The sequence below is a fragment of the Lonchura striata genome, chromosome 1 (genome assembly GCF_046129695.1).
Source record: "Lonchura striata isolate bLonStr1 chromosome 1, bLonStr1.mat, whole genome shotgun sequence".
NCBI classification, from domain to species: Eukaryota; Metazoa; Chordata; class Aves; order Passeriformes; family Estrildidae; genus Lonchura; species Lonchura striata.
Genome location: NC_134603.1, coordinates 35,096,565 through 35,121,818, shown reverse-complemented (window position 1 = coordinate 35,121,818; position 25,254 = coordinate 35,096,565). Strand labels below are relative to the sequence as shown.

At 40.5% G+C, this 25,254-nt stretch overlaps 1 protein-coding gene across 2 annotated transcripts; it reads left to right on the top strand.

The window, feature by feature from the left end:
• Nucleotides 1–250: 250 nt before the first annotated feature.
• ADHFE1 (alcohol dehydrogenase iron containing 1) lies at nucleotides 251–19,644 on the top strand. 2 transcript variants are annotated; one of them, XM_021555607.2, is made up of 14 exons: nucleotides 251–345; nucleotides 728–765; nucleotides 2,665–2,708; nucleotides 2,878–2,931; nucleotides 3,837–3,991; nucleotides 4,162–4,358; nucleotides 4,765–4,842; nucleotides 6,006–6,111; nucleotides 7,349–7,501; nucleotides 8,624–8,722; nucleotides 9,662–9,740; nucleotides 9,886–9,982; nucleotides 13,123–13,280; nucleotides 16,811–19,644. In XM_021555607.2, the coding sequence occupies exons 1-14, from the start codon at nucleotides 290–292 to the stop codon at nucleotides 16,892–16,894; spliced, it is 1,398 nt and encodes a 465-aa protein (XP_021411282.1). In that variant the 5' UTR covers nucleotides 251–289; the 3' UTR covers nucleotides 16,895–19,644. The 2 variants fall into 2 exon arrangements, with proteins under 2 accessions (XP_021411282.1, XP_021411281.1); XM_021555606.3 differs by lacking the exon at nucleotides 16,811–19,644 and having other exon boundaries at nucleotides 13,123–13,910.
• Nucleotides 19,645–25,254: the final 5,610 nt, after the last annotated feature.

Here is a 25,254-nt window from a genome sequence, read left to right as displayed (position 1 = left end):
ACAAATATACAACACACGCTCAGTCCTAATTAAATTTTAGTGGCTCTTCACTGGCATTTTGTGCTGTCTGTTTTAGCAACCAGATTTTATTTGCCTCCAAGCAGGCCTGAGTTGGGTTTTGACAAGGGGGACCGCGGGCTGGGGGTGCTGAATGCGGACACTTCTCGCCTGACCGTGCGAGTCCCTCTTTGGGACCCCCGCGGGTCCCGGTCCCGGGAGGAGGCGCTGCCGCCGGCCCGGCCCCGCACCGGGCCCGGGGCCCCTCTGCGGCCGTGCCCAGATCCGGGCCATGGCGGCGGGGCGGGCGCGGGTGTCCCGCCTGCTGCGGCAGCTGGAGCGGGCGGCGTGAGTGCGGCGGGGCGGGGCGCGGCGGTCCCTCCGGGGGTTCCTCCGGGGTCCCTCCGGTGTTCCTCCGGGGGTCCCTCCGGGGATCCCTCCCGGGATCCCTCCGGGGTCCCTCCGGGGTCCCTCCGGGGTCCCTCCTGGGTCACTCCGGGGGTCCCTCCGGGGTCCCTCCGGGGTCCCTCCGGGGCCGCGGCTGGGAGGCGGAAAGCGGCGGCCGCTCCGCCCCTGCGAGCCCTCCGTGCCCGCTCCCGCTGCGCAGCTCAGCTCAGCTGCAGGCCTTTGGAATGGGTGCTTACAGGAGACTTACAGGGCGTAAACTTTAGTTTTCCCATTTAACCATACCACTTCTTTTTTTTTTTTTTTTTTTTCACATTTTAACTAGTTGTCGGTGCCCGAGCCATGGTCACACTTATTCTCAAGGTAAGGCTTAATTTGTTTCTCCAGAATAATTCTGTAGGAGGCCATGACCCTGTAGAGGGCTGTATGTATCCACATAACCTGGGCAGAGGGTGCAGGTGGGAAGGAACAATCTAAAGGAGAAGGTAAACAGCCTGTTATTTTGCAGCTGTACAATGGTAGTGGTTATTGTTGGCGAGAGTCGCTGCTCCCACATAAACCACAGTTACTGCCTCCTGTCCCCTCCCTCCCCATACCGTGGGTCCAGTTGATCTGAACTTTGCCCTAGCTGTCATCAGCTGAACCATCTCAGCTTTAGATCTGCTTTTGGATACACACAACTTGCATCAGAAAATAAACAGTTGATAGTGGTTTGGGTCATAGTTTCAGTAATGTTAACTCTTAGTAGCATGGTTTCATATGCTTAGAACACTTCTTAAAGAATTGACATTGTCATTTTACATATGGAAAAGCTATTTATATGTTCATATACTTGTTTTGCCCAAGATCATCCATACAGCAAGACAATAGTGCATCTGAGAAACAGAATTTCATTATTTTGCTTGTCTGCTTGATGACTTACTCAGTCAATTCCAGCTAAACTCTTGCTAAACTGGAGCCTGAGTTAAGAACCCTCTCTGAAAGTTTTAGGCAGCAATAGAGTCTATAGCATAGCAAGATTATATCAGTTCAGTACATCTCTAAATACTAGGAATTGATTGAACAGTGACTATAGCTGAAAAAAAATCCCAAACTTCTTTGTGTTTCTTGGCAGTGTTCGAGGAAACAGTGCAATTTTTGAACTCAGTAAAATTTGCCCTGAAAGTTAAGTTTAGTTCAAGAATGAAACAGCAGGGTGTCTATTATATTATCAGAAAGTAAGAGTGTAAATGGTTTGGACATGTCCTTAGCATGTCAAATTAATGACTGAAAGTACAGCAGACTCCAGCTCCAGGAGAGGTCAAACATGTACAGGCTAGCAAGAGGTGGGAATGAAAGAGCTGATAGCAGCTGGCCTGTGCTTGAATAGAAAGTACATAAAGGGTTTTAATACATCTATCTGTTACTGTTGTGGGTCAGTGCTTCAGTGCACCCCAGCCTGTCTGTAAGCCTCATTTTCATGGCTTCACTCATTGGATCAGAATCCAAATTGTGTATTTTCAATCAATAGAGCAGACGTAAGGCATGACTCCAGCAGGAAGAGCAGTTTTGTGGTAATTCATGCAAAATTGACATGGCAAAGAGAAGCTATGACTGAAATACTGCTCTTAAAAATATCTTCTAATCAAGTTAATAGTAATGCACTGATTCTTATTTATTATTAGCAGTGCACACAGTAATTTTTTAGCAAATAATTCAGTTTCACCTGCAAGTTCAGGACTAGGCAGAAGTAAAAAGTGTAAACACCTGTTAGTATTGCACCCATGCATACATAAGATGTTCTCAGATTATGTATATCTCAGATGATGTTAAGAGGATGTCTCATGAATTTGTCTTAACTGGTGTTATGAAGGTTATCATGTAGCCCCTATGCATTTCTAGCACCTCTCAGCTTGAGCGAGATATAACACATACTCAGTTCTACTTCTTTATGGGCTATTCTGGTCTTTGTAGACTGCAAACAAACTCTCATGCAACCTTCCTGCCAGTTTATTCAGTTTTTATAAAAAAAACTTAATTCCTGGAAGAACTTGAAAAACCCACTTGTTTTGTTCAGTTATGTGAAAAAGGTCGAGTATTTTGATAATTTAATCTCATGAACAGCAAGGGATGAAATGGGTAACTGTTATCTAGACAAGCTGAGGTGACCTGTGGAAATATGTTAGTGATTCTAAAAGCAAGGGAATCTGTCAACTCTAGAGCTGAGAAACAGGTTGAAATAACTTACTGCTTCCTAATTCTGCTGTTTCATTTCTATTCCAGTTCCTGAACAGCCCAACCTGGGGAATACAGACTATGCATTTGAGGTACATTTAATAATAAAATATGTTTAATTTAAAAGTTGTGCAAACAATACTTCTTGACAAATATGGCATTTAACAAATATTTGCATTATCAAATATTTATATTTCACTTTGAATGAGTAAGGCCCGATGCCATTTTTTATGAGAAAAATTTTTTTTTTTTTTTTAATAGATGGCCATTTCAAACATCCGATATGGAGAAGGAGTTACAAAAGAGATTGGCATGGTAAGCTGCTATGGTGTAAGTCCATCGCTGGGAAAAAGTTATTTTCTAAAGGGCAGCCAGTGCTATCAATCCACGTAATAAAGTGGATTGATATATGGTGTGGTCCAATGTATCAGTGCAAAAAGGTCGGAGCATACTGTTGGTTGAAGAACAGGCGTGGTGCATCAGTGGTGCTGTGGTGTATGAAATGCAGCACAGGGGATAATTGGGTCATGGATACTTTGCTACAAGTATGCAAAAATGTTTTTCTCTGACAGGGATTTTAATTCAGAAAGTTTTGAATCCTGCTGACTCACCAGGATTTCCTCAAGATAGCTTTCATCTTTCTAGCACTCATTAAATCAATCAGAGACTTTCTATTAAATTGGCTAGATACTCATTCAGCTCTCAGCTTGCCCTGTGTAAGTGTAGAATTTTTGTTTCAGCAATGTGAGATGGCTCACCTGAGTGTATTGTTCCAGTGTGCTTTTATCACTGTCTCTTTTCATTACATTTTCAATATTTTAATGCTGTGCTTTGGTAGGGAGTTGATGGAGACAATCTGTGAAAAGGCTTTTTTTATTCTCACAGAAACTTAAGAAAAAATATTTTAAAAGATGTTTTATATTTTACTATTGTTTAAAGCAGTTCCATGTGGTTCAACAACTTTCATTTTCTTCTATTATAAGATTTCAACTATATAAAATTGGCAGCTTTAAATTTTATTCTGCTTTCCATATTCTACATGTGTGTGGCTAATGTCCTTTTTCTTCAGCTGATATGGTTTTAAAAATTTTGCAATAGCCAACTATTTTTAAGTCAGGGGTTTATCATTATCAAATGGTTCAGTTGATTTGGATTAGTGTTTAAATAGTGAAGTATATGATTTTATACCAGTTGTTTGGTTTTTCGATTCGTTATTGTAGGACCTGCAGAATCTGGGTGCTAGAAGAGTTTGTTTGATGACAGATAAAAACCTCTCCAAACTCCCTCCTGTAAATGCAGTATTGAATTCCTTGGTGAAATATGGTATAAACTTTCAAATGTATGATAATGTCCGTGTGGAGCCAACAGACCAAAGGTACAATTTGCTTCTGACAGTGCATTTCTCCAAGTAGTGCCTGGGCCTTTACAGGATTTCATATGGCTTTTTAAATACCTCCCTGTGGCCTGCATGCTGGTCTTAATAGTTAGTTTCCCTGTGTACTGGTTTTATCCTGACTAATTGGAAAATCTTTCTTGTGTCCTAAGTTTCCTGGATGCCATTCAATTTGCTAAAAATGGAGAGTTTGATGCCTATGTTGCTGTTGGAGGTGGGTCTGTAATAGACACTTGTAAAGCTGCCAATCTGTATGCAGCCAGCCCTTCATCAGAATTCCTGGATTATGTCAATGCTCCTATTGGGAAAGGGAAGCCGGTCACTGTACCCCTCAAGCCCCTTATTGCAGGTAAAGCAAGAGGAGAGTGTGCGGAGAGTTGGGGCAAGGGGAAGATGAGTCAGTCTACACTGTCTGATACTTCTGCTGAAATCACTTTACTGTGACTGTTTCAGCTTCCTTTGGGCTAACTTTTCCTCTAGCTGTATTCAGCAGTCATTTTGCTGCTTAATTCAGTGAAGGTAAAATAAGAGGTTTTATCCTTAATTTGTCTTGTTTAGCTCAGCTAGACCTCATTTACTGAGAAAAGAGATCAAAGTAGCAGTTTCCTTTTGATCTGTTGGCTTTGGATCAGGGATACCTCTAAGATTTCCTGGGCACTGTATTTTGGGTGGTGTTACTATTGTGGTTTTCTTATTTAAATTGCAGTATTATATATTTCTTATTATTTGTTGTTATCCCCGTTCTTCCTTTTAAGTTCCTACAACATCTGGCACTGGAAGTGAAACCACTGGTGTTGCCATTTTTGACTTCAAAGAACTAAAAGTTAAAACCGGTGAGGATTTTGGTGCTTTGTTTTGGGGTTTTTTGTTTGTTTTGTGGGGGGTTTTGTGTGTTATTCAAGACAATTGCTTTTCCAATGTCTTTGTTATTTCCATGCCTTGAAAGAAAAGGATACTGCATGTCATTTCAGGTGTCATTTTGTTTGATTCAACAGCCACAGGCAAATTTTAAAAGCTTCAAGGTTTCCTCCTTTAATTAAATTTATATCATATTAACTTAATGAAATACCTATGTAATACAGTGGATTATAGTTTGAAGGCAAAACAGGAAACTGAAATCTTTCAAGTCCTTAAATGGCAGAAAATGTTAATTGCAAAGGAAATTTCTACTTATATTCAGGGTCAACCAACTGTTCCTTATTTCCTCTGTATTTTTCTTTCTACTTTTAAGACTTCTGTTTCTTTGTTGTGTAATTGCAACCAAATGTTCGTTTTCCTGACTTTGGAAACCTCAGGCCTGGGATGCTGTGCAAGTGAGGGACACTGTCTTCCTTTGTCTTTTTCATCCCTGGCAAATAAAGATTAAGGCTAAAATGTCATCTTGAGCTTCATAGCTGTTTAAGATTTTGCTTCTAAACATATGGATTTTATATGCCACACAGTCTGCAGAACTTGGGACCCAGGTGGGTGTGCTAAGGAGGTTTGACAATAGCTCAACAGTTTTCTAGTCTATACATTGTCAATCAGTCTGTGTGTCTGTCTCTCTCAGAGCTACATCTTTGTGCCCTTAACCGAAATAGCAAGGACATGGTTATTATAGATGCTGAAGACAGCAACTGGCAATAACAATTGATTGCAGGTACAAACCAGTTTTGCCTTCTGACTGTCCACAGAAGATACAAATCTAAGAATACTGCAGATGCCACAGACATTTTGCAAGGCTGCTCAGGGTGGGATGCAAACAGAGAAAGAATGTTGTCTGGTATAATCCAGTTCAGGCAAAAGTCTCAAATCATGTAACTCTTTTAGAGAGACTTCATCATCAGTCTCACATTGATAAATACTCTCTACCCTCCCTTGTCTCTCTTTGCTTTCATGTTCATAGTTTCAAATACGTTTTTCCCTCCTTATAGTCATGTTTTGAACATTAAGCTTATCTTGTCCTATTTTGTTGCAAAACATCTTTAACTGATTCTTCTCCCTTTGCACATTGCAGGTATTGCTTCAAGAGCCATTAAGCCAACATTAGGCATCATTGATCCTTTACACACATTGTCTATGCCTGAACGAATAGTGGCCAACAGTGGCTTTGATGTGCTTTGGTGAGTTTTCAGCACAGGCTGCTACTTGAATTTATTTAAATTTTGTATTTTTACTATGATGATTGTAGAAAAAATACATTTTGAGAGCACAAGAGATGATCTTTTTCTCTGTTCGCTGTTCTTGTTTAGGTGAGCTCTGTCAGACTTTCCTCTTCCTTAGTTTCACTGCCTCCCTCAGAATGTACAGAAACAAATCCTGCATTTGCAGAAATTTGAATTTTTTTGCAGTGTACTGGAGAAAATCTTTACTTACAGAATAGCTGTTGTCAGGGAAAAGAGTCCAAGTGTCCCTTTTTAAGGGATCATGGAGATAGATGATTAATCACAATTGTAATAGCATTTATCATGAATCACAGACATGGCAGGGAATAAATAAGAATTTTCCAACAAAAGCTGTGATGTGTCAATAAAAATTCATAAAAGCTTGTGAGATATGAGCAGGTCTTCACCCAGCTATTGTCATCTTGGAACCAGTCTCACAGTTTGCTTTTCACTTGGCACAAAATTTTATTCATCTTAAACCAACAGCTTAACTGCACAAAATGTATTAACATTTCTATTTGGAGAGCCAGAACTTACTTTGCTTCTGAGTGCTATGTGTATTAAAGTAGTCAATATGTAATAAAACTGTGACTTCTCAAGCATGGTGAAGGACCCTGGCAATGTCTGTAATGGAAAAAAGGCATTTGTTCAACAATTAAAATGGTTTGTAGTTTTGTTCATCTTAATAGAGCTATGTAGGCAATGCCCCTTCTTTATGTGGTCAGATTCATGAGTATCTGGGAGGTAAGACTATTGGCAGTTCCACTTAGCTTAAATATCACACTCATAATTTTTTCAAGGTCAGTACTTCTAAAAGAAAAGTACCTTACGAAGTTTGCAGTGCTAAAGTCTCTTATGGTTCCTGTCCTACAGAAAGGAAATGCACTCATTGCACATGTACAGCCCTATTCAGTGAAAAACACTGCAGGTGTTCGTGCTTCCAACCAGGCTTTTAGCATGGTGTGAGCTGATGTAAAGGCACTGACTTGTGTTTAGATTGCCTTCGGTGTGTTTGTTGGAGAGGAAGTACTCTAGAGGTGCTAGCCTAGCATTCTTCCACTGTCTGTGAGATCGTTTTCTTGTTTCAGCAACTGTTGGACACCAGAAATAACTAAGAACCTGCATTCAAAGGACAGCAGGGCAGTAAAAGGGAGCTCTACCCCTTAAATAATTGGTTTCTCCATCTTTCTGTTAGCCATGCCCTGGAATCCTACACTGCTCTCCCTTACAACCAGCGCCGTCCCTGCCCCTCCAATCCCATCAACCGCCCAGCCTACCAAGGCAGCAACCCCGTCAGCGACGTCTGGGCTCTGCACGCTCTGCGCGTTGTCGCCAAGTACCTGAAAAGGTAACACACCTAGCAACCCCACAGTGCCCCGAAAGGGGTGCCTGCAAGGATGTAAGTGTTAATCTGGAATGACACAAGCTGCAACATTAAGCTTTTGTTTTCTACCCTGGATCTTTCTTAAATGATAAAATATAAAGATAAAATTCAAAGTAAAATTGGGATTAGTGGTTTGTCTTGAGGAGGTAGCTTTTAAATGCCTCTGTGAATCTATTTTAGAAGTCCTCAGTTATAGGTCTTTCAAGCTGTACAGTTAATAGGGGAGCAGCATTTACATATTTTTTCAAGAACCTCCTTTCTATGGCAGTATAAGGGGTATATGTAACAAACTGAATAAAATACTGCTAATTTTACTTTTGTGGCCTTCAGTGTAAATTAAGATAGTAGCACATCCATCAGAAAGGTAATAACGTGCAGTTATGAATGTGCAAAAGTGTGAATTCAAACCTGCTTATTCTTAAAAGACCTTCAGTTTAGAATAGGTATTGCCTTAGCTGGGAGTTGGTGTTGATCCCTGTCAATAAAGATTTAGCCTGTTTACAGCTTTCTCATACCATGTGCATTTCTATTAAAGATTAATGTGGGTGTTTTTTGAAAAAACTTTTCACAGTACCTAGTGAGTCAAAATAGTTGGTTTTTGTTCCTTTGGAATCTATTCATGAGACGTTTTCTCCTTACTGTCAAACTACACGATCCTGAGGCATAGGAAGGCAGGGAATCATGTCTTCTTCCCACACAGGTAGTGGGGTCTAGAGCACCACCTAATGAGATGGTGAGAAAGCTGGAGTGATCCTGGAGCCATACAGAGAATTACCAAAGATTATAACTAGAATTTTCTAATTCACCGCTGAATTGAGTATTGTTAAATTCACTCTATTTTTTTTTTTCTGAAAAGTGAAAGGAAGCTTACCCTTCATTTAACCAGTATGTTATACTTAAGTGATCCAGATGCAGGATTTTTCTTTTACTGAAGCATGACTTGATTCCATTTCCACCATTTTTATCTCAGCTTCTTTTAGATTTTTTTGTATATCTGTCCATAAAGAAACCCTCTCTCCCTTCTCCCTATTGAATCACCAATCTGTTTGTGAATTCATTGGTACCATTTGCCTCCATGGTGCCCAGAGCCATCAGAAACCCTGAAGACCGTGAAGCAAGAGCCAACATGCACCTGGCAAGTGCTTTTGCTGGTATTGGCTTTGGCAATGCTGGTGTTCATCTCTGGTGAGTACAGAGAAATAGTAACCCCATCTGAGATCAGCTTATAGCTAGTGTTTGTTTCAGATTGTCAAAGATGTTGCTGCCTTTGCTGCTGAATGTAGAGTAAGGGATTGTGGCCTGGCCTGTGATGCTGAAGGATCTGTGTGTTGTGGCAAACTGATGGGCTCTTGTCATTTATGTGTATAAGGATTTTCCATTCTCGGGTTGTGATACTCAAAACCAGTCATGTGGAAATTACAAAACACAGCCTTCTTTACCTTCCTTAGTAGTAAAAACAAAAAGTCAATGACATTTTAGATGTTAGATTCCATGCCAGCTGCTCCACAGTGAGACAGCAATGATGTAATCTTGAGGTTTTCCTGAACTGATGCAATTATCTGTAAGTTTGTCTGTGTGATAGGCAATCAGCAGTCTGAAATGAGCTGTAATTAATATTGCAAGGCAATATAGTTTCATTTGGATGAAAATCTCAAAGAAGCAAAGCCTAAAAGTTAATTGTATGCAGAAGTTATTAGCAGTCATTCTCTTCAGAGACCTTCCTTTCATTCTTTTTCTTTGAGCAAGTCTACTCTTTTAATTATATCTTAAAATTAAAATTTCTTTTTCTCAGACAGTGAGAACACATAGGTATGCGGACTATGATATTTTTGGCATATTTACGTTACTGTAGGAACTGAACATCTTTCAGTTCAGTCAGTGAAATAATATAACTTCACACTCACAAAGTAAGGAGGTACTGTCTTTTCTAGCTAGGTTCCTGAGGTGCAGAGGGATGAGGGTTTTCTGTACCTAATATCCACACCATACCTGTCAATACCTTCTGAGTATCTGTACTGAAGAAACTTGCATACTGAAAACTGACCACAAAAGGGCCTGAACACAAATTTTCCAAATACCAGGAGAGCTGTCCTAACCACTCTCTCTCTCTGCTCTCTGTTCCAGCCATGGAATGTCTTACCCTATTTCTGGTTTGGTGAAAACTTACAAACCAAAGGATTATAATGTGGATCACTCTTTAGTGGTAAAACTTGTTTCTTTTTGGGGTTTTATTATATATTTCAAATATCTGTTTTCTGTCATTAATGAGCATTAAAGTCCATTGAAGTTAAAAGTACATGTCTTGTTGATGTATTTTGTTATTCTTTTCCTTTTTTTTTTCTCCCCAGCCTCATGGCCTTTCTGTGGTGCTGACATCCCCAGCAGTGTTTGCTTTCACAGCACAGATAGATCCTGAACGGCATTTAGAAGCTGCAGAGATTCTAGGTAGGAATCTCTGTGGGTACAGTTCTCGTGTACAAATGGAATTCTTTCCAAAATGATATTTTGGGATTGAAAAAAATTGTGTACAAGCAATTGTCATTGGTTGTTGGGAGGGGTTTAAGTTTAGAAAACAAGATTCTGGAATTAGATGTCATGCAAATTAGATAGAATAACACTGAATTTTGATATTGAATGATGTGATTAGAGGAGCAAGCTGGAGAAAATCTGATTCTTGGCTAGAAAAGTGGACAGCTGAAATTAACTGGAGGTCTATTGCAAATCAAACAAGAGTAGCTGTGATTGGCACAACTCTTGTCACTTCATGAAGAGTAGTTACCACAAAGTGAACCAGTACTCAGGGGCATTTGTTAGCTAAAATGAAATATTTTCCCTAACAAAGTCCCTGCTGTGACAGTGAAATTAGAACAGTGATATTCTGAATCACTCCTGCTCTTTTTCCGTGGCACACAGCTGTGGGTTTTGGTCTTTCTGATGTAGGCCTAAGATTATTTGTAGGTGTTGGAATTTCTCAGTGGCTGATGCCAAGGGAAAGCTTTTCCTGGAGTAGCTCTTCTGTGGACACATATGTAATGGCTAAAAAGAGATTAATGAACAAAATGGCCTTTTCTGCATTTTAGCAGAATAAAAGTGAATGCTGCAAGCTGACAGCTCATTTAAAGGTTATTTTACAGTGCCTTGTTATGTGTGCAGCCCATCACCAAAGGGTGTCCTAAGGGAAAGGATAGCTCTTTATTATACCTCCAGCATGATTGTATGTAATAAACCAGATTCCAGTGATGTAGTCTCAGAGCTGTTAGCAGTCTAGCTGTGACAGCATGGCTCTGCACTGAGCTAATTTATTTGTCTAAGGTCAGGGTTTTCCTGCACTAAGTTTTGTGTTGTGGCTACCCTGCTGCTAATACCCATGCTGGCTAAGGAGCAGTCACAGCCACGTGCACAGCAATGCAGGGAGTGGAGAAAAAGTGGTTAGGTCAACTCTCCTGGTATTTGGAAAATTTGTGTTCAGTCCCTTGTATGGTCAACCTTCTGTATGCAAGTCACAGCAGTCCAGTCACATGTGTGACTTGCTTGTATAAGTAATCTCAAAGCATTGTGGATCTCAAGAAGAATGGGGCTTTTATATAGACAATGAAAATACCTCAGTATTTTATAAAGGGTGTAAAACAACATGGTCAGAAAAAGTACATTGGGTGAAAGTTCTGTTCATTTCATAAACTGTCTGTGAGGTTGTTCAGGCTTCCTCTAAAGTATGCTGTCCTGCCTGTGGTCAAAACCAAAACTCAAACCTAGCTGGAATCACATACTGAGCTAATAAATATCTGTGTTCCTACAGCAATAACACACAACTAAAATTAGTTGAACAAAATGTGTCTGGATAACTGGTCAGCACAGCATGTCAGAAAATTTCAGCTCTGGCTCTTGATTTTAAAACAAGTGACTGAAAAGCACTTGCTTTAGGTTTTGTGGCATTAACTTCTGCCATAAATTCTGTCTCTAAAAGTTCTGTTAATTTTCTTAGTAGAAATTTTAACTATGTCATTGTGTGCCTTGCTAGAAAGGGATTCTGCTGAAAACATGTCACATGGAATTGAATTTATTAATTCCCATCTGGGGTGTTTACTTCTGAGTCTACTCCAGAGTCCAACTGACTACAGTAGCTGATTCAAATCTGTCATTTTGCCAAATGCAATGACTAAGAAGGTATTTTATAACATGAAGCAGATTACTAAATAGTTATGTTGTGTGTATGTACAGCTGTAAATTTGGGTACAGCCAGAAAAAGCTTAATACCTCCCTGGATGGATTCTTAAACAGTTGAAATAGGTGTGCATGTGGCCAGAGATTTTCAAAGTGCAATCAAAGAGTGATTATCTTTTAGGTTGAGCAAAAAGAAAGTACTAGAGTTATAGCAATATTTTAAAACTGCTAATCACATTTACTGTCATATTTTATCCTTCTCCCTTTCCCTTTTTCTTTACTATCTGAAGATAGTGGGTTTATGTCCTAGTTTCCCCTCCACAGCAAAATCCAGGATAAACTCAGACCTCTTGGCATAGCCCCAATAGCAAAAGACTTCGTGCAAGATTCTCTTGTATCTTATTTACCAGTTTTTCCCAGACTTTATTTGCTACATTACTGCCAGCCTTACTACCTGAATGGCTCAGCTCTTCAAGGGGACTAGTAGGTCTCCTGTTCACTTAACTCCCTTTGAATGTTACACTGAGCTGTATGAGGATCACAGAAGATATTTTTCCTGTAGTTATGTATTGCTCTTACTCATCTCTCAGTATGGCACTTGTACCTAACATAGTTCTGGTGCAACATCACTGAGGTTACACAGAGAACCAATTTAGCTTAGTTACTTTGAAAGAAATCATATGGAGGAACTTGGGTCTCCTGTTTGGACATACTTTTATTATCACTTTTAAGTAAGTCTTGAACATTCATTGAAGAAGGGAACATGAGCTATTCTGTAAGAAATATTTTTAATCTTTCATTTTGTATTGGTGTTTTCATTACTGTTCAGTAGATGTTTCAAAGAGAGAAGTTCCTTCTCTTCAGTTCTACTGTACCCCACACAAGTCAGCACATATTCAAACAGCAATAAATTTAGAATTTACTCAACCCACTGAACACTGCCCTGCTGTCTCCTGCCTTTTTCAGCCTACATGCTGTAGTCCTCTCTGTGAATGTGTAATTGAACGGAACAGTCCTCTAGATGTCAGCAAACTCAAGGCCTTAAAATGAAGTTAGCATTTGGCACACTGTCCATACAAATAAATACCACTGATGTTCATGCCTTAGCTGCTTTTCTCCCAGCAGTTAGTCAGACTGAAAAGTGCTTCTCCCTGCAAGCACAGAGGGAAAGGAAGTTAACCTCATGTGGCAGTTAGTCTTTTTGGCAGCAGTTAGCGTGCTTCTGATGTTGTTTTATTTCACCTTTCACAAACTATTTCAACTGTAAAATGAGGACTGATTCCTCTTTTTACTTCATGCTGCTTTTAGGGCAGTGGCTGTTATGTATGGATATGTATTCAGCTGATATTATGATTAAATTAAGTCCAGGACAGGCTTCCTCTGCTCTCTCCACCCTACAGTCAAGGCATTATGTCTTATTTTAGGAGCTGACATCCGCACTGCCAGAATCAAAGATGCGGGGCTTATTTTGGCAGACACACTCCGGAAATTCCTATTTGATCTGAATGTTGATGATGGCTTAGCTGCAATTGGTTATTCCAAAGCAGACATCCCTGCATTAGTCAAAGGCACTCTGCCTCAGGTAAGACAGAGAGCAAAACAGCTTTTCTTGTCAAATAAAATAGAACAGATTTTGGAAAAAAACGGAAGTGCTTCTTTTCCAGCAAGTTTTATTTCTATTCCTACATGAAAAGTATTTAAATTGAGAAAATTATGGATAGTAAACTGTATTTTGTTTCACTCTACAGCTTAGGTTTTTCTTTTCAGTGGGATGGAGTGCATGCTGCAGTATTTACATGGATACAGAAAAAAAGGGCTAAGTGTTTGGTTTGGGTTTTTTTAATATTACAGTTTTTAAAAAGAGGATGTTTTTCATAGGCCTGTGATCTTTGTAGTAGATACTGCTTTTTCATAACTACCTCTCTTAATTATGTGTGCAGGTGGTCTGTAGATAAAGCCTTAATACCAAGTGCTATCTGGTAAGAATGCTCAAAGTCACTTTGCATTAAACTTTCCATATTGAGAAGTTGCATTTTTCTTCGCAGATGGCTTTTTTGTTCCATTGACCCCCATCAGAATTTGAAATAAGGTCCCCTGGGATGATATAGATTAAACTTGTAATACTCTTTATTGTTTCAGTGCCCACAAAGACACAGCAAAAAGCAACACACCACTCTTAAAGCAAAATGCAGAATCTTCCTTGTAAAAAGATAGTTTCATTCATATGCTATGGACTTAGTATTTGTTCCCACCAAGTTGCAAAGGAAATACATACTACAGAGAAAGTGAAAATTTTTTAGGCCAAAAGGTTATTCACTTTTTACAGCAGATCCTGTATAATTATTCTAACTCATAAATCTCAGAGCACCTTAGAACAGTTACTTTAACAGTAAATATTAATATTCCTATTTTATACCTGAGAAAGTGATACAAAGATCACACACAACAGAGCAGTGGCAAAGCCAGGAAGAAAACTAATGTCTCTGCACACCCATGAAGTAGGTTATGCATGTGCATTGTTACGGGGCATTTGGAGGGTATGTTTTGATAAACATGCTTCTTTAAAACAAACATTGTATGCAAGCTCTGTGTAGCTGGGGAAGAGCTCTTCACCAAAAGATGTTGAAGAGTTTTTCTGTCTTCTTATGGCATTGGTGTTTCATTGCACTGTGTAAAATGAGATGACCTAATAGTTTCTCGGGCCTTATTTTTTTGTATGAGATGTAACATGATGCAAATGTATCAGTGTTCCTTAACAATCTCTTAGCAGCCACGGGTTAATCCATACAGTTTATTTTTTGGTATAATTTTTTTGCTTTTCTTCTTGCAGTAGGTTTGCTTTGTAATATAGCAATGGCTCATTCACATCAGGAAAACAATGTGGTGCAGTGGTGATAGCACTAAAAAGTTTGCCAAGTATATTCCGTACCATGAAGTGCAGGCTGCAGGGAAAAATGTAATCTGACTGTTGGGATTTGGGGTGGGAACTTTGGTGGGACAGACATCTATGCTTGAAGTTAAAACAGAATTTTATTTCCATTCTTAAGTGAGGCTGTTGAAATTGATCTTATTTACAGACAGCAGTTATTCTAGCAAAGAAGATGCTGTCTCAAGGTTCAAGGTGACTGTGTGGTGATGTTTGAGAGGATATGGGGGCACTGAAAATAAGAGATTATTTCAGGGCTGTAGTCTGTCCACCCACCCCCTGCAGATGTCCCAGAGGCAGCTACAATGGGGCTGAGCCATTGGTGAGTCCGGAGCTGCTGGGATTGGCATGAGACCAGAATGCACTGAGTCAGACTGGGAGCCAGGGCCTCACTGTCTGGGCACCAGCAAATATCAGCAAGCTTGTGCAGAGGTAGTGATGGTGCCTCTGTGTCGAGGCATACGGGAGGAGCATCCATTTGCAGCCTTCTGTCGACAGAGTGGGAAATACTCCAGTCTGTCAGGCTGTCAGGCTGGCTGTCTCCTGTCACCCAGTGTGATTTTACAGATAAATCTGGACATCTCAGTGCACAGAGCTGCAAAACTGGCTTTGGCCCAGAGGGTCCTAATATGATGAATTTATGAATACTTGAGCACTGTGTTGTTATATTTTGCATATTATGAGTCTGAAAAAAACAACACACTACTGCCCTAGTGCTGTTTGAATTTTCCATTTGGTTTCAAAACTGCATAGAAGAATCTTAGTCTTCTCTTTGGCTGGATCTCTGTGAGTAGCAGCACTGGTGTCAGCCATGGGGAAAGAGGTACCATTTGACTGCTACCTATGCACCAGTAAAGCTTCTTCTGTAGGTAAAATAATGCACACAGAGCTGCACTTTTCAGACTCCTCACAAGCCATGCTAACCATGATTATGAGCTGTGAATACCACAGCTGACTTCTCACCATGCTAGACCACTGTTTCACGTTGATTTTGCAGTTCAGTGGCCTCGCTCGCTGTGTAACCACATCCAGCCTGCCCACAGTCGCATCCTGCGGGCTGGGGGGAAGTGCCGCAGTGGGGCTCAGCTGAGCCTCCTGCCCAAGCAGGGCACTGGGGGAGCCCCTTTCCCTGCATCCCACTCTGTGCCTCAGGCAAGGACCTCAGCAACTGATATCCCCTGTCCACATGTGAAAAAAGGGGGGAACTGTAAAGCTGGAGGGCAGCATCTTCCACAAGGGTGATGTTGAAGCAGGCTGCAGCAGAAGAAACTCTCTTGCCAAAACACACCTCATCTAGAGATAATGTGTTCCTAGTGTGGGCCTGGACTCTTTGCAGATATCTCTAACTCTCCCCAGTATTTCAGTAAATGTTAAAATCATTGGTTGTTGAAAACATGAAAGTTCTAATCATAACCAGTATGAGTTCACTGATGTTGGGCCCTTTCAGCTGAGTGTTCCTGCAGTAACTGGGTACCTACACTAATGTAGCTCCTGATCCTCAGTAGCACAGGGCTCTTCTGAATTGCAGCTCATGTCTTTGTGCTTATTTTGTCAAGCAGAGCACTAAAGCATATACCTGAGTTTCATTTCAGTCAGCGGTGCTTTAGCACCTGAACATTCCGTTGAATCAATGTCCAAATGAAGACCAACCACAATTTCTTTGTATTCTGACTCTGAGGTGCAGGCTGTTTATTAAGCGGTTTCATGCTGTCCCTTGCTGTGTCTCTTTTTTGGAGTCTGACTTACAAGTGCTGTTGATACTCCCCATTTACAGCAGCTCCTGGGCCTTGAGAGATGTTGTATTTTGAAAGTCTTGATCCCTAAAACTCTAACTCCTAGTTCAGTGCTGGCAAATTAATTTTAAAAATTGACTGTATTCTCAGGATAATGTCCTCCAGTGTATTGACATCTGCAATGGAGAAGACTCATATTTGCTGTGCTTGACTCTGAAACTGAACAGCATTCTCATCTTGCTTCTGTGAATTTAATTACAGGGAATTTTAGCTTATATATTCTTGAAAGTACTGTACAGTTAATGATGCTTCAATTTAATTACTTGATTACTTGTTTTGCAAAACTTTGTTATTCTCTGTGAAGAATGTTAGTACAGAGACACATAGTTCACCTACTGTTTGATTAATTTTATTGGTATCCATTTATAATCTAGTTTTTCTTTCATCTTGCAGGAGAGGGTGACTAAACTATCACCACGTCCCCAAACAGAAGAAGACTTATCTGCTCTCTTTGAGGCTTCCATGAAACTTTATTAGCTTAAACATGTTCTGGAGAGTGTGGTCTATTCTAACACTGAGGTAGTTTCTCATAGATGGAGGACTGAACTTGTTTAGAGCATGGGAGAATGTAGGTAACTTTGACTTCTGTTCCATTGTACCCTGCCAAAAGGTCATGTAATTCATCTCTAACTAAACAGTGCTCTGAAGTGAGGACTTGACTGTGGTTTCTTTCTTGCTCAGGTGTCAATGACACTGACTTGCATAAAAGTTGGAGCAGATTTCTTGCATTACTGGAGACTTTTTTGTGCTTCAGAGGTGGTCAAAGGTAGAAAAATGTTCTAAGGGCTATTTCAAATCATTTTGTAAATTATGGCTCTATTTAAATTATCCATAATTTTGTTTTAAAAAGTCATGCTAGTTAAGAAATAATGAAGGTAATTTTTAAATAGGAAGGGGAAGTGCCCTGCAGAAAATGTCAGCTTACTGTATTCTATACTGCTTTATCATCTTTTTACCATCTGCCTTTGCTAAGAAAGCTATTGAACTGGGGTGCTTTTTTGTTGTTTGATAAGGAAAAATCTACACACTTCATAGCTGTTTGGAAAAGACTGCTTGAAAATTTGATTTGGGTTAAAATTCTGACAGATATTGTTATCTTTCATTTTATAATCTCTATAATTGTCATGTATTTATCTTTCCTTTTGTGCTCTATATGAGGTGTTCATCAGAGGAGCAAAACCAGAGTAAAGCATGGTCACACACTCAACAGGAGCCATATAACAGCAAGACAGCATCCATCATGGTCATTCTGTCTGGCTGGAGGCAGCATCCCCTCTTTCCTGCTGTGTTGTGTGGAAGGAAGCTCTCAACTGTATCTTGCTTTGCTGTGAATCAATTGCTTCTGCTGAGCTTCTGCAGGTGCTGTCCCTCAGATTGCAGCCACCAGCCTGAGGAAGTGGCTGTGTGCTGTGGTTCAATATTAACAAGTGGTGGTGAAGCATTTGGCTGCAGAGTGCCCCACGGGGAGCACTGGTTAAATGTGGGAAGGAGCGTGCACCTTCCGAGCAGTTAACCAGCTGGTTGACTGTCAACTGAGAAAGGGAAGTGGGGAAGGGAGAAAGGAAACTAACATTTAAATATTATTTTCCTTTATTTAAAAAATCCACGTGGTTATGTATACAGTTCTTTTAAATCAGATTCTGCTTCATGCTGGACTATTTCAGCATCTGATTCATGCTGCTACCACAGCACAAGCCAAATGAGAGAAGAGCCTTGTGATTTCTGGTGTGCATATTTCTTTCTGCTGGGGAAGGAGCACTTTTCAGTCACCCCATTGAAGTAGAAGGCTCTATGCTTGCATCTTTGCATTTGTGTATTTGATCAAACTAGTGCTGTCCTAACATCTGAGGACAGATGTGTACTGGATATTGACACTGGATCCATTTCAGGGCTGTTAAAACAGGTGGATGGATACTGTTTGAAGACTGCTTGTTTTTAGGATCAGAATGGGTTTGGCAACCATAGGACTGCACTGCCACTATGTGATACACGTGTGATTTCCATGTCCTTCTGAACCTTCCCCTCTTCTGAAATTGCCCACAAGTACCTCTGTCATGTAGGCTGATGTGGTAATAGCAAGGGATTCACTTCATTCTATTGTGCAAAGCTGACATGTTTGGAAAAAAAAAAAAACTTTTTGTCCAACCCTGTTGTTCAAAGTCAAGCTGGATGAGGCTCAGAACCCAGTCTAGTGAAAGATGTTCCTGCCCATGGAAGGGAGGTTAGAACTAGATCATTAAGATCTCTTCCAGCCCAAACCATTCTGTGGTTCTGTATAAACTTTTAGCCTGTTTTGTCTTTCCACTCCTGTCTTTCTCCAGTAGTTGGTAGCAGTACAGATTTATGAAGAGACAATCTTTTTGGCCATGAGCCTAATTCATGGCAGTCCTGCTGTATTTGGGGGGGAATATACTCTCTGGGGAACTGAGCAGCATGTGATTTCATCACTGCAGCAGAGCACTTTGATGGGCTGCTTAGGGAGGTAGGATAACTTCTTCTAGCACACCATTTATCTGCCTTTTATGCCAGTATGGCAATTATTGGCAGGTTGCATTTTCAACTGACAGAACCTCACACTTGACTTCCTGTACCAGGTAACCTGCAGGTCCTGTTGGTTTATAAAATAAACCCCATACTCCCTTTGATACCCATATTTTACAGATGAGACAAAGGGGTTTATGTAATACCTAACATAAGCAGATGGTGCTGTAAGAAATGGACATTTCTGGTTTTCACACCTCTTTGACTGCATCAAAGTCTTCAACTGCCTTAAACTGGTTGTGAAATCTTTCCCATCAGCTACATGTGAAAACTTCTCCCAAGAACATCAGTCTCCACCACCAATTATTAGTTACTAGTAGGGATTTTCTGAGGAAAAATCAAGAGAGTTCAAGCTGCCCCAGAATGCTGTCTTTCAAATAGTGGTGATGTGACAGGGTGTCACATCCTGGCTCTTGGGCAGTGATAGTTTTATCCACGAGTGAAGAGCTACATGGGTTTTTTCATATATTATCTCACTAAATTACTCTATACTGGCATTTCTGTGGGGAGCTGGGGTAACACTGTAATTGTGAGTTCCCAGTGGTGGTTGGACATGTGTGTGACATCTGGGAGGCTTGTTCTTGTGACTCCTGTTACTTCTGTGTTACTCAAACCCTCTGTAAGGAATTTATTAGTCTAGATTATGCTGAAATGCAGGTAACAAAAATAAAGCTTGTTCAAAAGCAGCATTTAACTCTGTATTTTCTGAGTTCTGTGCAGATAAACACAACCCAAAATCTGGCCTATGAGATCACTAACTAAATGCTGCTTTGATTAGGTTAGCTTTGGGGAGCAAGTATGAACAAGTGCATATGTAGAGCTAGTGAAAATAGTTTACCAGCAGGTATAGTTTTATCTGGAGTACTAAATGAAAAACTCACTCACTTCACAAGGTAGAGCCTGCAGGATTGCTGCTTGGGATTTATAGATATGAGAGCAGCAGGTAAAGTAGTTTGTCCATCCCCTCATTTGCCTCTTTCCATACCAGTGCTGATTTTCTCAGCAGTTAAAAAGAGAATAAAGAAAAAAAAAATTTGTACTTAACATACCTAAATCTTAAAAAACTCTCACCATTATCCTGTTAGAATAAACTTGGAAGAAACTACATGTAGATTAGGCTGTATGATCATTCCTGTTGCACTGTGTTGTGCCGTGGCTGTCATCTTCTGTCTTGTGTTTGGCTTTCCATCTCCCTGAGACCTGAAAAAAATGGATGAGAAAGAGCAATGGTTAAGGGACACAGCCAAGCTCTGTCTAGGCCCTTTCCATAACCCCTGAGTAAATCTGCTTAGGCATCACTGTGCCCCAGGACACGTGCAGTGTGCCTGGGATTGAACAGCTGCAACCAGATGAATCCATCACTGCATTAAACGTGTCCTTGCAGAGGGCCTAAAGGAAGGGTCTCCATTTTTCCTCAGACCATCCCTGTGTGCTTCCTAAATAAAAATGAACTTGATTTAAATTCAAGCACCAGCTAGTGATGCCACCATTTTCCTGATGTCTCCAGCAATCATAGCTCACACAGCATTGCACAAGCTGCTTGTCTGCTGCAGTGTCAGCCCTGAGCAGTGAGGAGAGGGTCTTCCACACCCAGCCAGCTCGGCTAATCCTGCCTCAAGAGCTGATTTAATCTTTGACATACCACCTGGCCACCTGTAGAAGAGGAGATTCCTCTGAACAGCGGTGTAATGAGACTGTCAGTGACCAAATTTGCAGGTCTCAGCTCATTTTACACATGCTTTTCTGTTTACCTGTAGTGTACATATGAGAAATCACACAGGGTCAGTGGGTCAAAAAATGCTTAGTGCATAATTTTTAAGTGTAGTGGTCCATGAGAATAAGCAGAAGCTTCTGCTGTTTGCTCTGAATTTCTCAAATAAAATGAGACCAAAACAAGCCCCACACCTTGGTTATCATTAGGGAGGCCTAGCTGCAATATTTCTGAATGCAGTTTTATATTTTGCCATTTCTAGTCTTCCATTAACCCACTAAATTGCCATTCAGTTTCTTTTTTCCCCATAGTACTGAAATAGCTGCCACAAGCGAGTGGGTAGAAAATGTTGTCCAGCCAGAAAAAAAATGAGGAAGAACCATTTGACACAGCTCAATAGAATGTTAATCAGGTTCTTAAGTTAACTGCTTTCCTAGTAATAGGGAGGAGGTTGAAAAAAATACTTTCAGACTTCGGTTTCTATTGAACTACATGTATCCCATTTTCAGAGAACTCTTAAGTACAACAAATGGCAGCAGATATTTTCCTTATTTCTCTGAACATGGGAACTAAAGGGGAAAATTAATTTACATCCATGTGGTTGCATAGTTAAGTGAAGGCAGAGGAAATGAGATTTGTAGCCTCTGGAGATAATTCACTTGTTAATTTGTGTCACCTTGTAGAGCTGCAGAGCTTGATTCCTGAGCCACAAACACTGGCAGCGCATGCACCACCAAAGTCAACTGAGCAGCAAAGGAATGTTGGAATATTGCTGACACTGTAGTCTGAGCTCCCATTAAATGTTTAATTTAATCTAATATTACTTAATCATTAAATATATATCTCATAGCCCAGAATGGTTTATTGGTGGGGATCTTTTCCTCTGTGTTCCCTGACTTGCAGTGACTTTGACCTACTTTAACAGTGCAGTTGTGCTTTTTCTGGGTGTTTGACCATACAGCCTTAAATTAGCAAGTTGACATTGAAATGCTGATTTACACCTGCAGTCAAATGGATAACACATGTTAAAGACTGATTGTCAGCAGCTCAATACCTTATTGCTTCATTCTCTGGCATTGTTTCTTGCCTTTATGGGATTTAAGGACAACATTGGGTGACGTTGTTATGGCTATGGACACAGCTGTGGGGGGCTGACACTGTTTATGGTCTTTGTCATTTATCTAAAAGCTGACATCACTTTCAGAAAATTACTGTGAAACTTTGGATGTTAAAGTGTTGCTGTATGTTTTAAGACAGCATTGGGAACAAAAAAAACCTTTTTTGCTACCATAAAAAAAAACCAAACAGTTAACGTTGAATAATTTGCTCTTCTGACCTTTTCACCTTAAGGAAGATTAATGGTGGTTTAGATCAGTACATCCCCCCTGATCAGGGTCTGAATGCTTCAGGGATTCAGACAGACAAAGAAAGTCATTTCACCCCCAGGTCACCAGCACAGACCTATGGTGTCTCACTAGTGACCACTGGATGATTGCTCAGTAGTTTATGTGCAAGAGTTGGTGGTCATAATCCATTTTCCAAGGGACAAGTTCCTGCCTCATGAAAGCTTTCACCATGTGCTTATCCAAGCAGGAAAAAATGGGAATTAACATGAACAGCCTGAATTTCATTTGCTTTGCACTACTTAAATCTCAGAGACTCTGTGTTTCAGTGGATCGCTCTCTCTCCAGGAAGGGTTGAAGCCCTTCTCTGAGTGGTGGCACCTCCGTGTTCCCTTCTGGAGGGATGCAGCCTCTGGAGCACACAGGTCTCATTCAGGCACACTCACATTGTCACCACTTACATTTAGGACATCCTGAAATGTCACATCCCACAGCTTTCCTGTAGTCATCTCCCAGGTTTAGTTCTTGGTGCATGGTCAAGCTGGTGTACTTTGTACCTACTGTACTTGTATTTTAAATGTAAAACCTAAAGTTAGGACTCCTCAGTTAGTAAAACTGAGCAGAGAGCTGGCAGGCAGGTTCTGATCATAAAGTAACTCTTTGTGACTTCTCCTGTCAGAAATTATAATGTCACCAACCCTAAAGCCCAATTCGGGGGCCTACCCAGCAGAGCTGAGTTAAAACACCAAGGTGCCCAACAAAGGCAGCAGGGGCTTGGCTGACAGGTACTAAAGGTCTGAGTGTGTCCCTTCAGCAGGGACACAGCAAGGCAGGCTTTGAGAAAAAGTGGCAGACATATGAGTACAGTTCTTCACAGCTGAGATGTTGAGCCTGAGTATATAACGTGGTTACACATTACAGAGAGAAAAAGCTGGAGTGCTAGGGTCCAGGAGCTGAGAGGATCAGACTTCAGGGGGATATCCAAGATGAGAATATGCCTTTTTTAAATATTGTAAAAACCTGAAGGATGAGGAATCTAGCCTTATGTCGTTATTAGGTTCCATGTCCATAGCAAGGCCCACAAAAATTCTTTCCTGTTCCCTTTTGGGTTTTTTTCTCACAGGGTTAGCTCTGTACAGTACTTTCCTAATAGTGGACAGAGGAAGTGAACAGATTACAGGTAAAACTGAAGTAATAAAGGCAAATGCTTAAATGTAAAGGCTAACAGGATAAAGGAGAAGGACATGTAAAGATCATGAGTTCTGCGAAAATCAGGGATCTCAGAGGCTGTGGCATGACTTTAAAAGTACTGACCTCTATGTGGCTTATAAGCTTGAAAATCCTCTCCTATGTATTTGCAGCATTAATTCCTCTTGTTATCTGAGGTGATCTACTTTAATCAGATTCCTACAAACAAGTCAAGTGCTTACAGCAGAAGATCTTTGACACCCCTACTGGCAGCGTCAGTGGAGAGGAAAAAGACCAAACCAGCGAAGATCAGATAAATCGCTTCATCTCATCAAAAACTGTTTCAGGATAATTGGCATCAGAGTTCCCCCCCTCCAGGCTCTTACCTGTATGCTCTGTGGTCATTTGATGTACTGATTGCACAAAAGATACCTCAGAATAATCCTGTTTCAAAGGCACAGCAATTCTGAAGCCTCCCCTGTCACAGTGCCAACTCCTGTGCTACTTTGCTTCTTCACACAGTCCACATTGTTTGAGTCTGCATCAAAAGGGGACTCACAAATTTCACCTGCTTTTATGCCTTTAGTGCAGCTTCTACTTCACATTTTCTAAGTTGCTAGTCCCATGGTCTCTAGTCCAAATAATGATGGTCCTTGTTTTAAATTTAATCTCATTTTCACACAGAGCTTAAGCCAGAGGAGGCAATGCCATCTGATACCCTTCAAAGACCTTTCATCCCCATTGGAGCACATGTATTACATGTGGCAAAAGGAGCTTGATGGCTGTGTGAGGACACACAAGATATGTAAGGTGACAGTTCAGGTTGCCTTACTCTTTAGACTCATCCATTGGAAAAATCCTAAGTATTTTGTGCCTGGTTACCCAAGAGTAGATATTTTACTGCATATGGTGCAAGACTCAGGATGCCATTGCAGCAAGAGGGCTACCACTGCCTAAATCCAGGAACCACAGGACAAGCTTTTTAATGTGCTTCTTTGCCCAAAAAATGGTTACATGTTGAGCAGGAGCCAGTAGTTGAGATAATCTTAAAATGTTCTAAAGAAAAAAATTGGGAGTGAGAAGACGCTATCTAAAAATCATTGTGGTTTATCAGGGGAATAAAGACCTCACTGATCAATTCGCTTGAAAAATTAATAAATCCAGGACAAATGTAGTTCAAGATTAGCATCTTAATGAACTATTGTTGTCACAGCCTGGTTTGGACATATCGCTCCTTTGTTGACATTTTTAATGCTTTCTGTGGATTACCAGTACATGACCAGTATATGAAAGCTTGTTAAGCCTCCACGTGCTCAACCTGGCCCTAGCTTTAATACTGGCTTAGTGCAATCCCTGCTGTTGGCACAAGCTCTGTGGGACTGGAACCTTGTGGTGCTGGGCATTGTGTTTCTACTTAATCATCATATGGACCTACTCAAGTGTGTTTTACAAGCTTGGGCAATTTGTGAATGCCCAATTTTCTATATGTAACTTTTCTTTTATAAGAGAAGCCAATCAGGGTTTTTGTTTTTTCCTTTTGTCTTTTTCTTCCTTTTTTTAAGAATTCTGCAATATCATTCTGTAACTAGTGGGGAATGCTTTCAGCCTGGCTTCCAGATCTGGTTGGTATTTCCTTTCCCAATTAGCAGAGAAGCCTGTGCGCTCATCTTTTCAAATTGCAGAGCTCTTGCATCTCTCTCTCCTGGTTCCCTGTAGAGAATTTAAAGTTCAAAATGTTTTTTGAATGCCTCAATCTTATTCCCATTCAGGAAAAATCTGTTACAGCAGCTTCTAGACAGATGCAAATTCACGTTATGTTTGAAAATTCACTTATTCACAGACCTTTAAGCTGTGCAGTGCTACTTCAGTTTTGAACTAATTTTGCTGTCTGCTATGAGTATGAGGTGAAGTTTCTGATAGTGTACCTGTCTATTCCTTTCATTCAGAGAAAAGCAACAGAATATGTATGAGAAACTCGCTGTATTGTTTGCTTTTTTGGTTGGTTTTCCTTTTTCCTTTCCTTTATTTGCAGTTGTAATTCTGTGGTCCTAAAC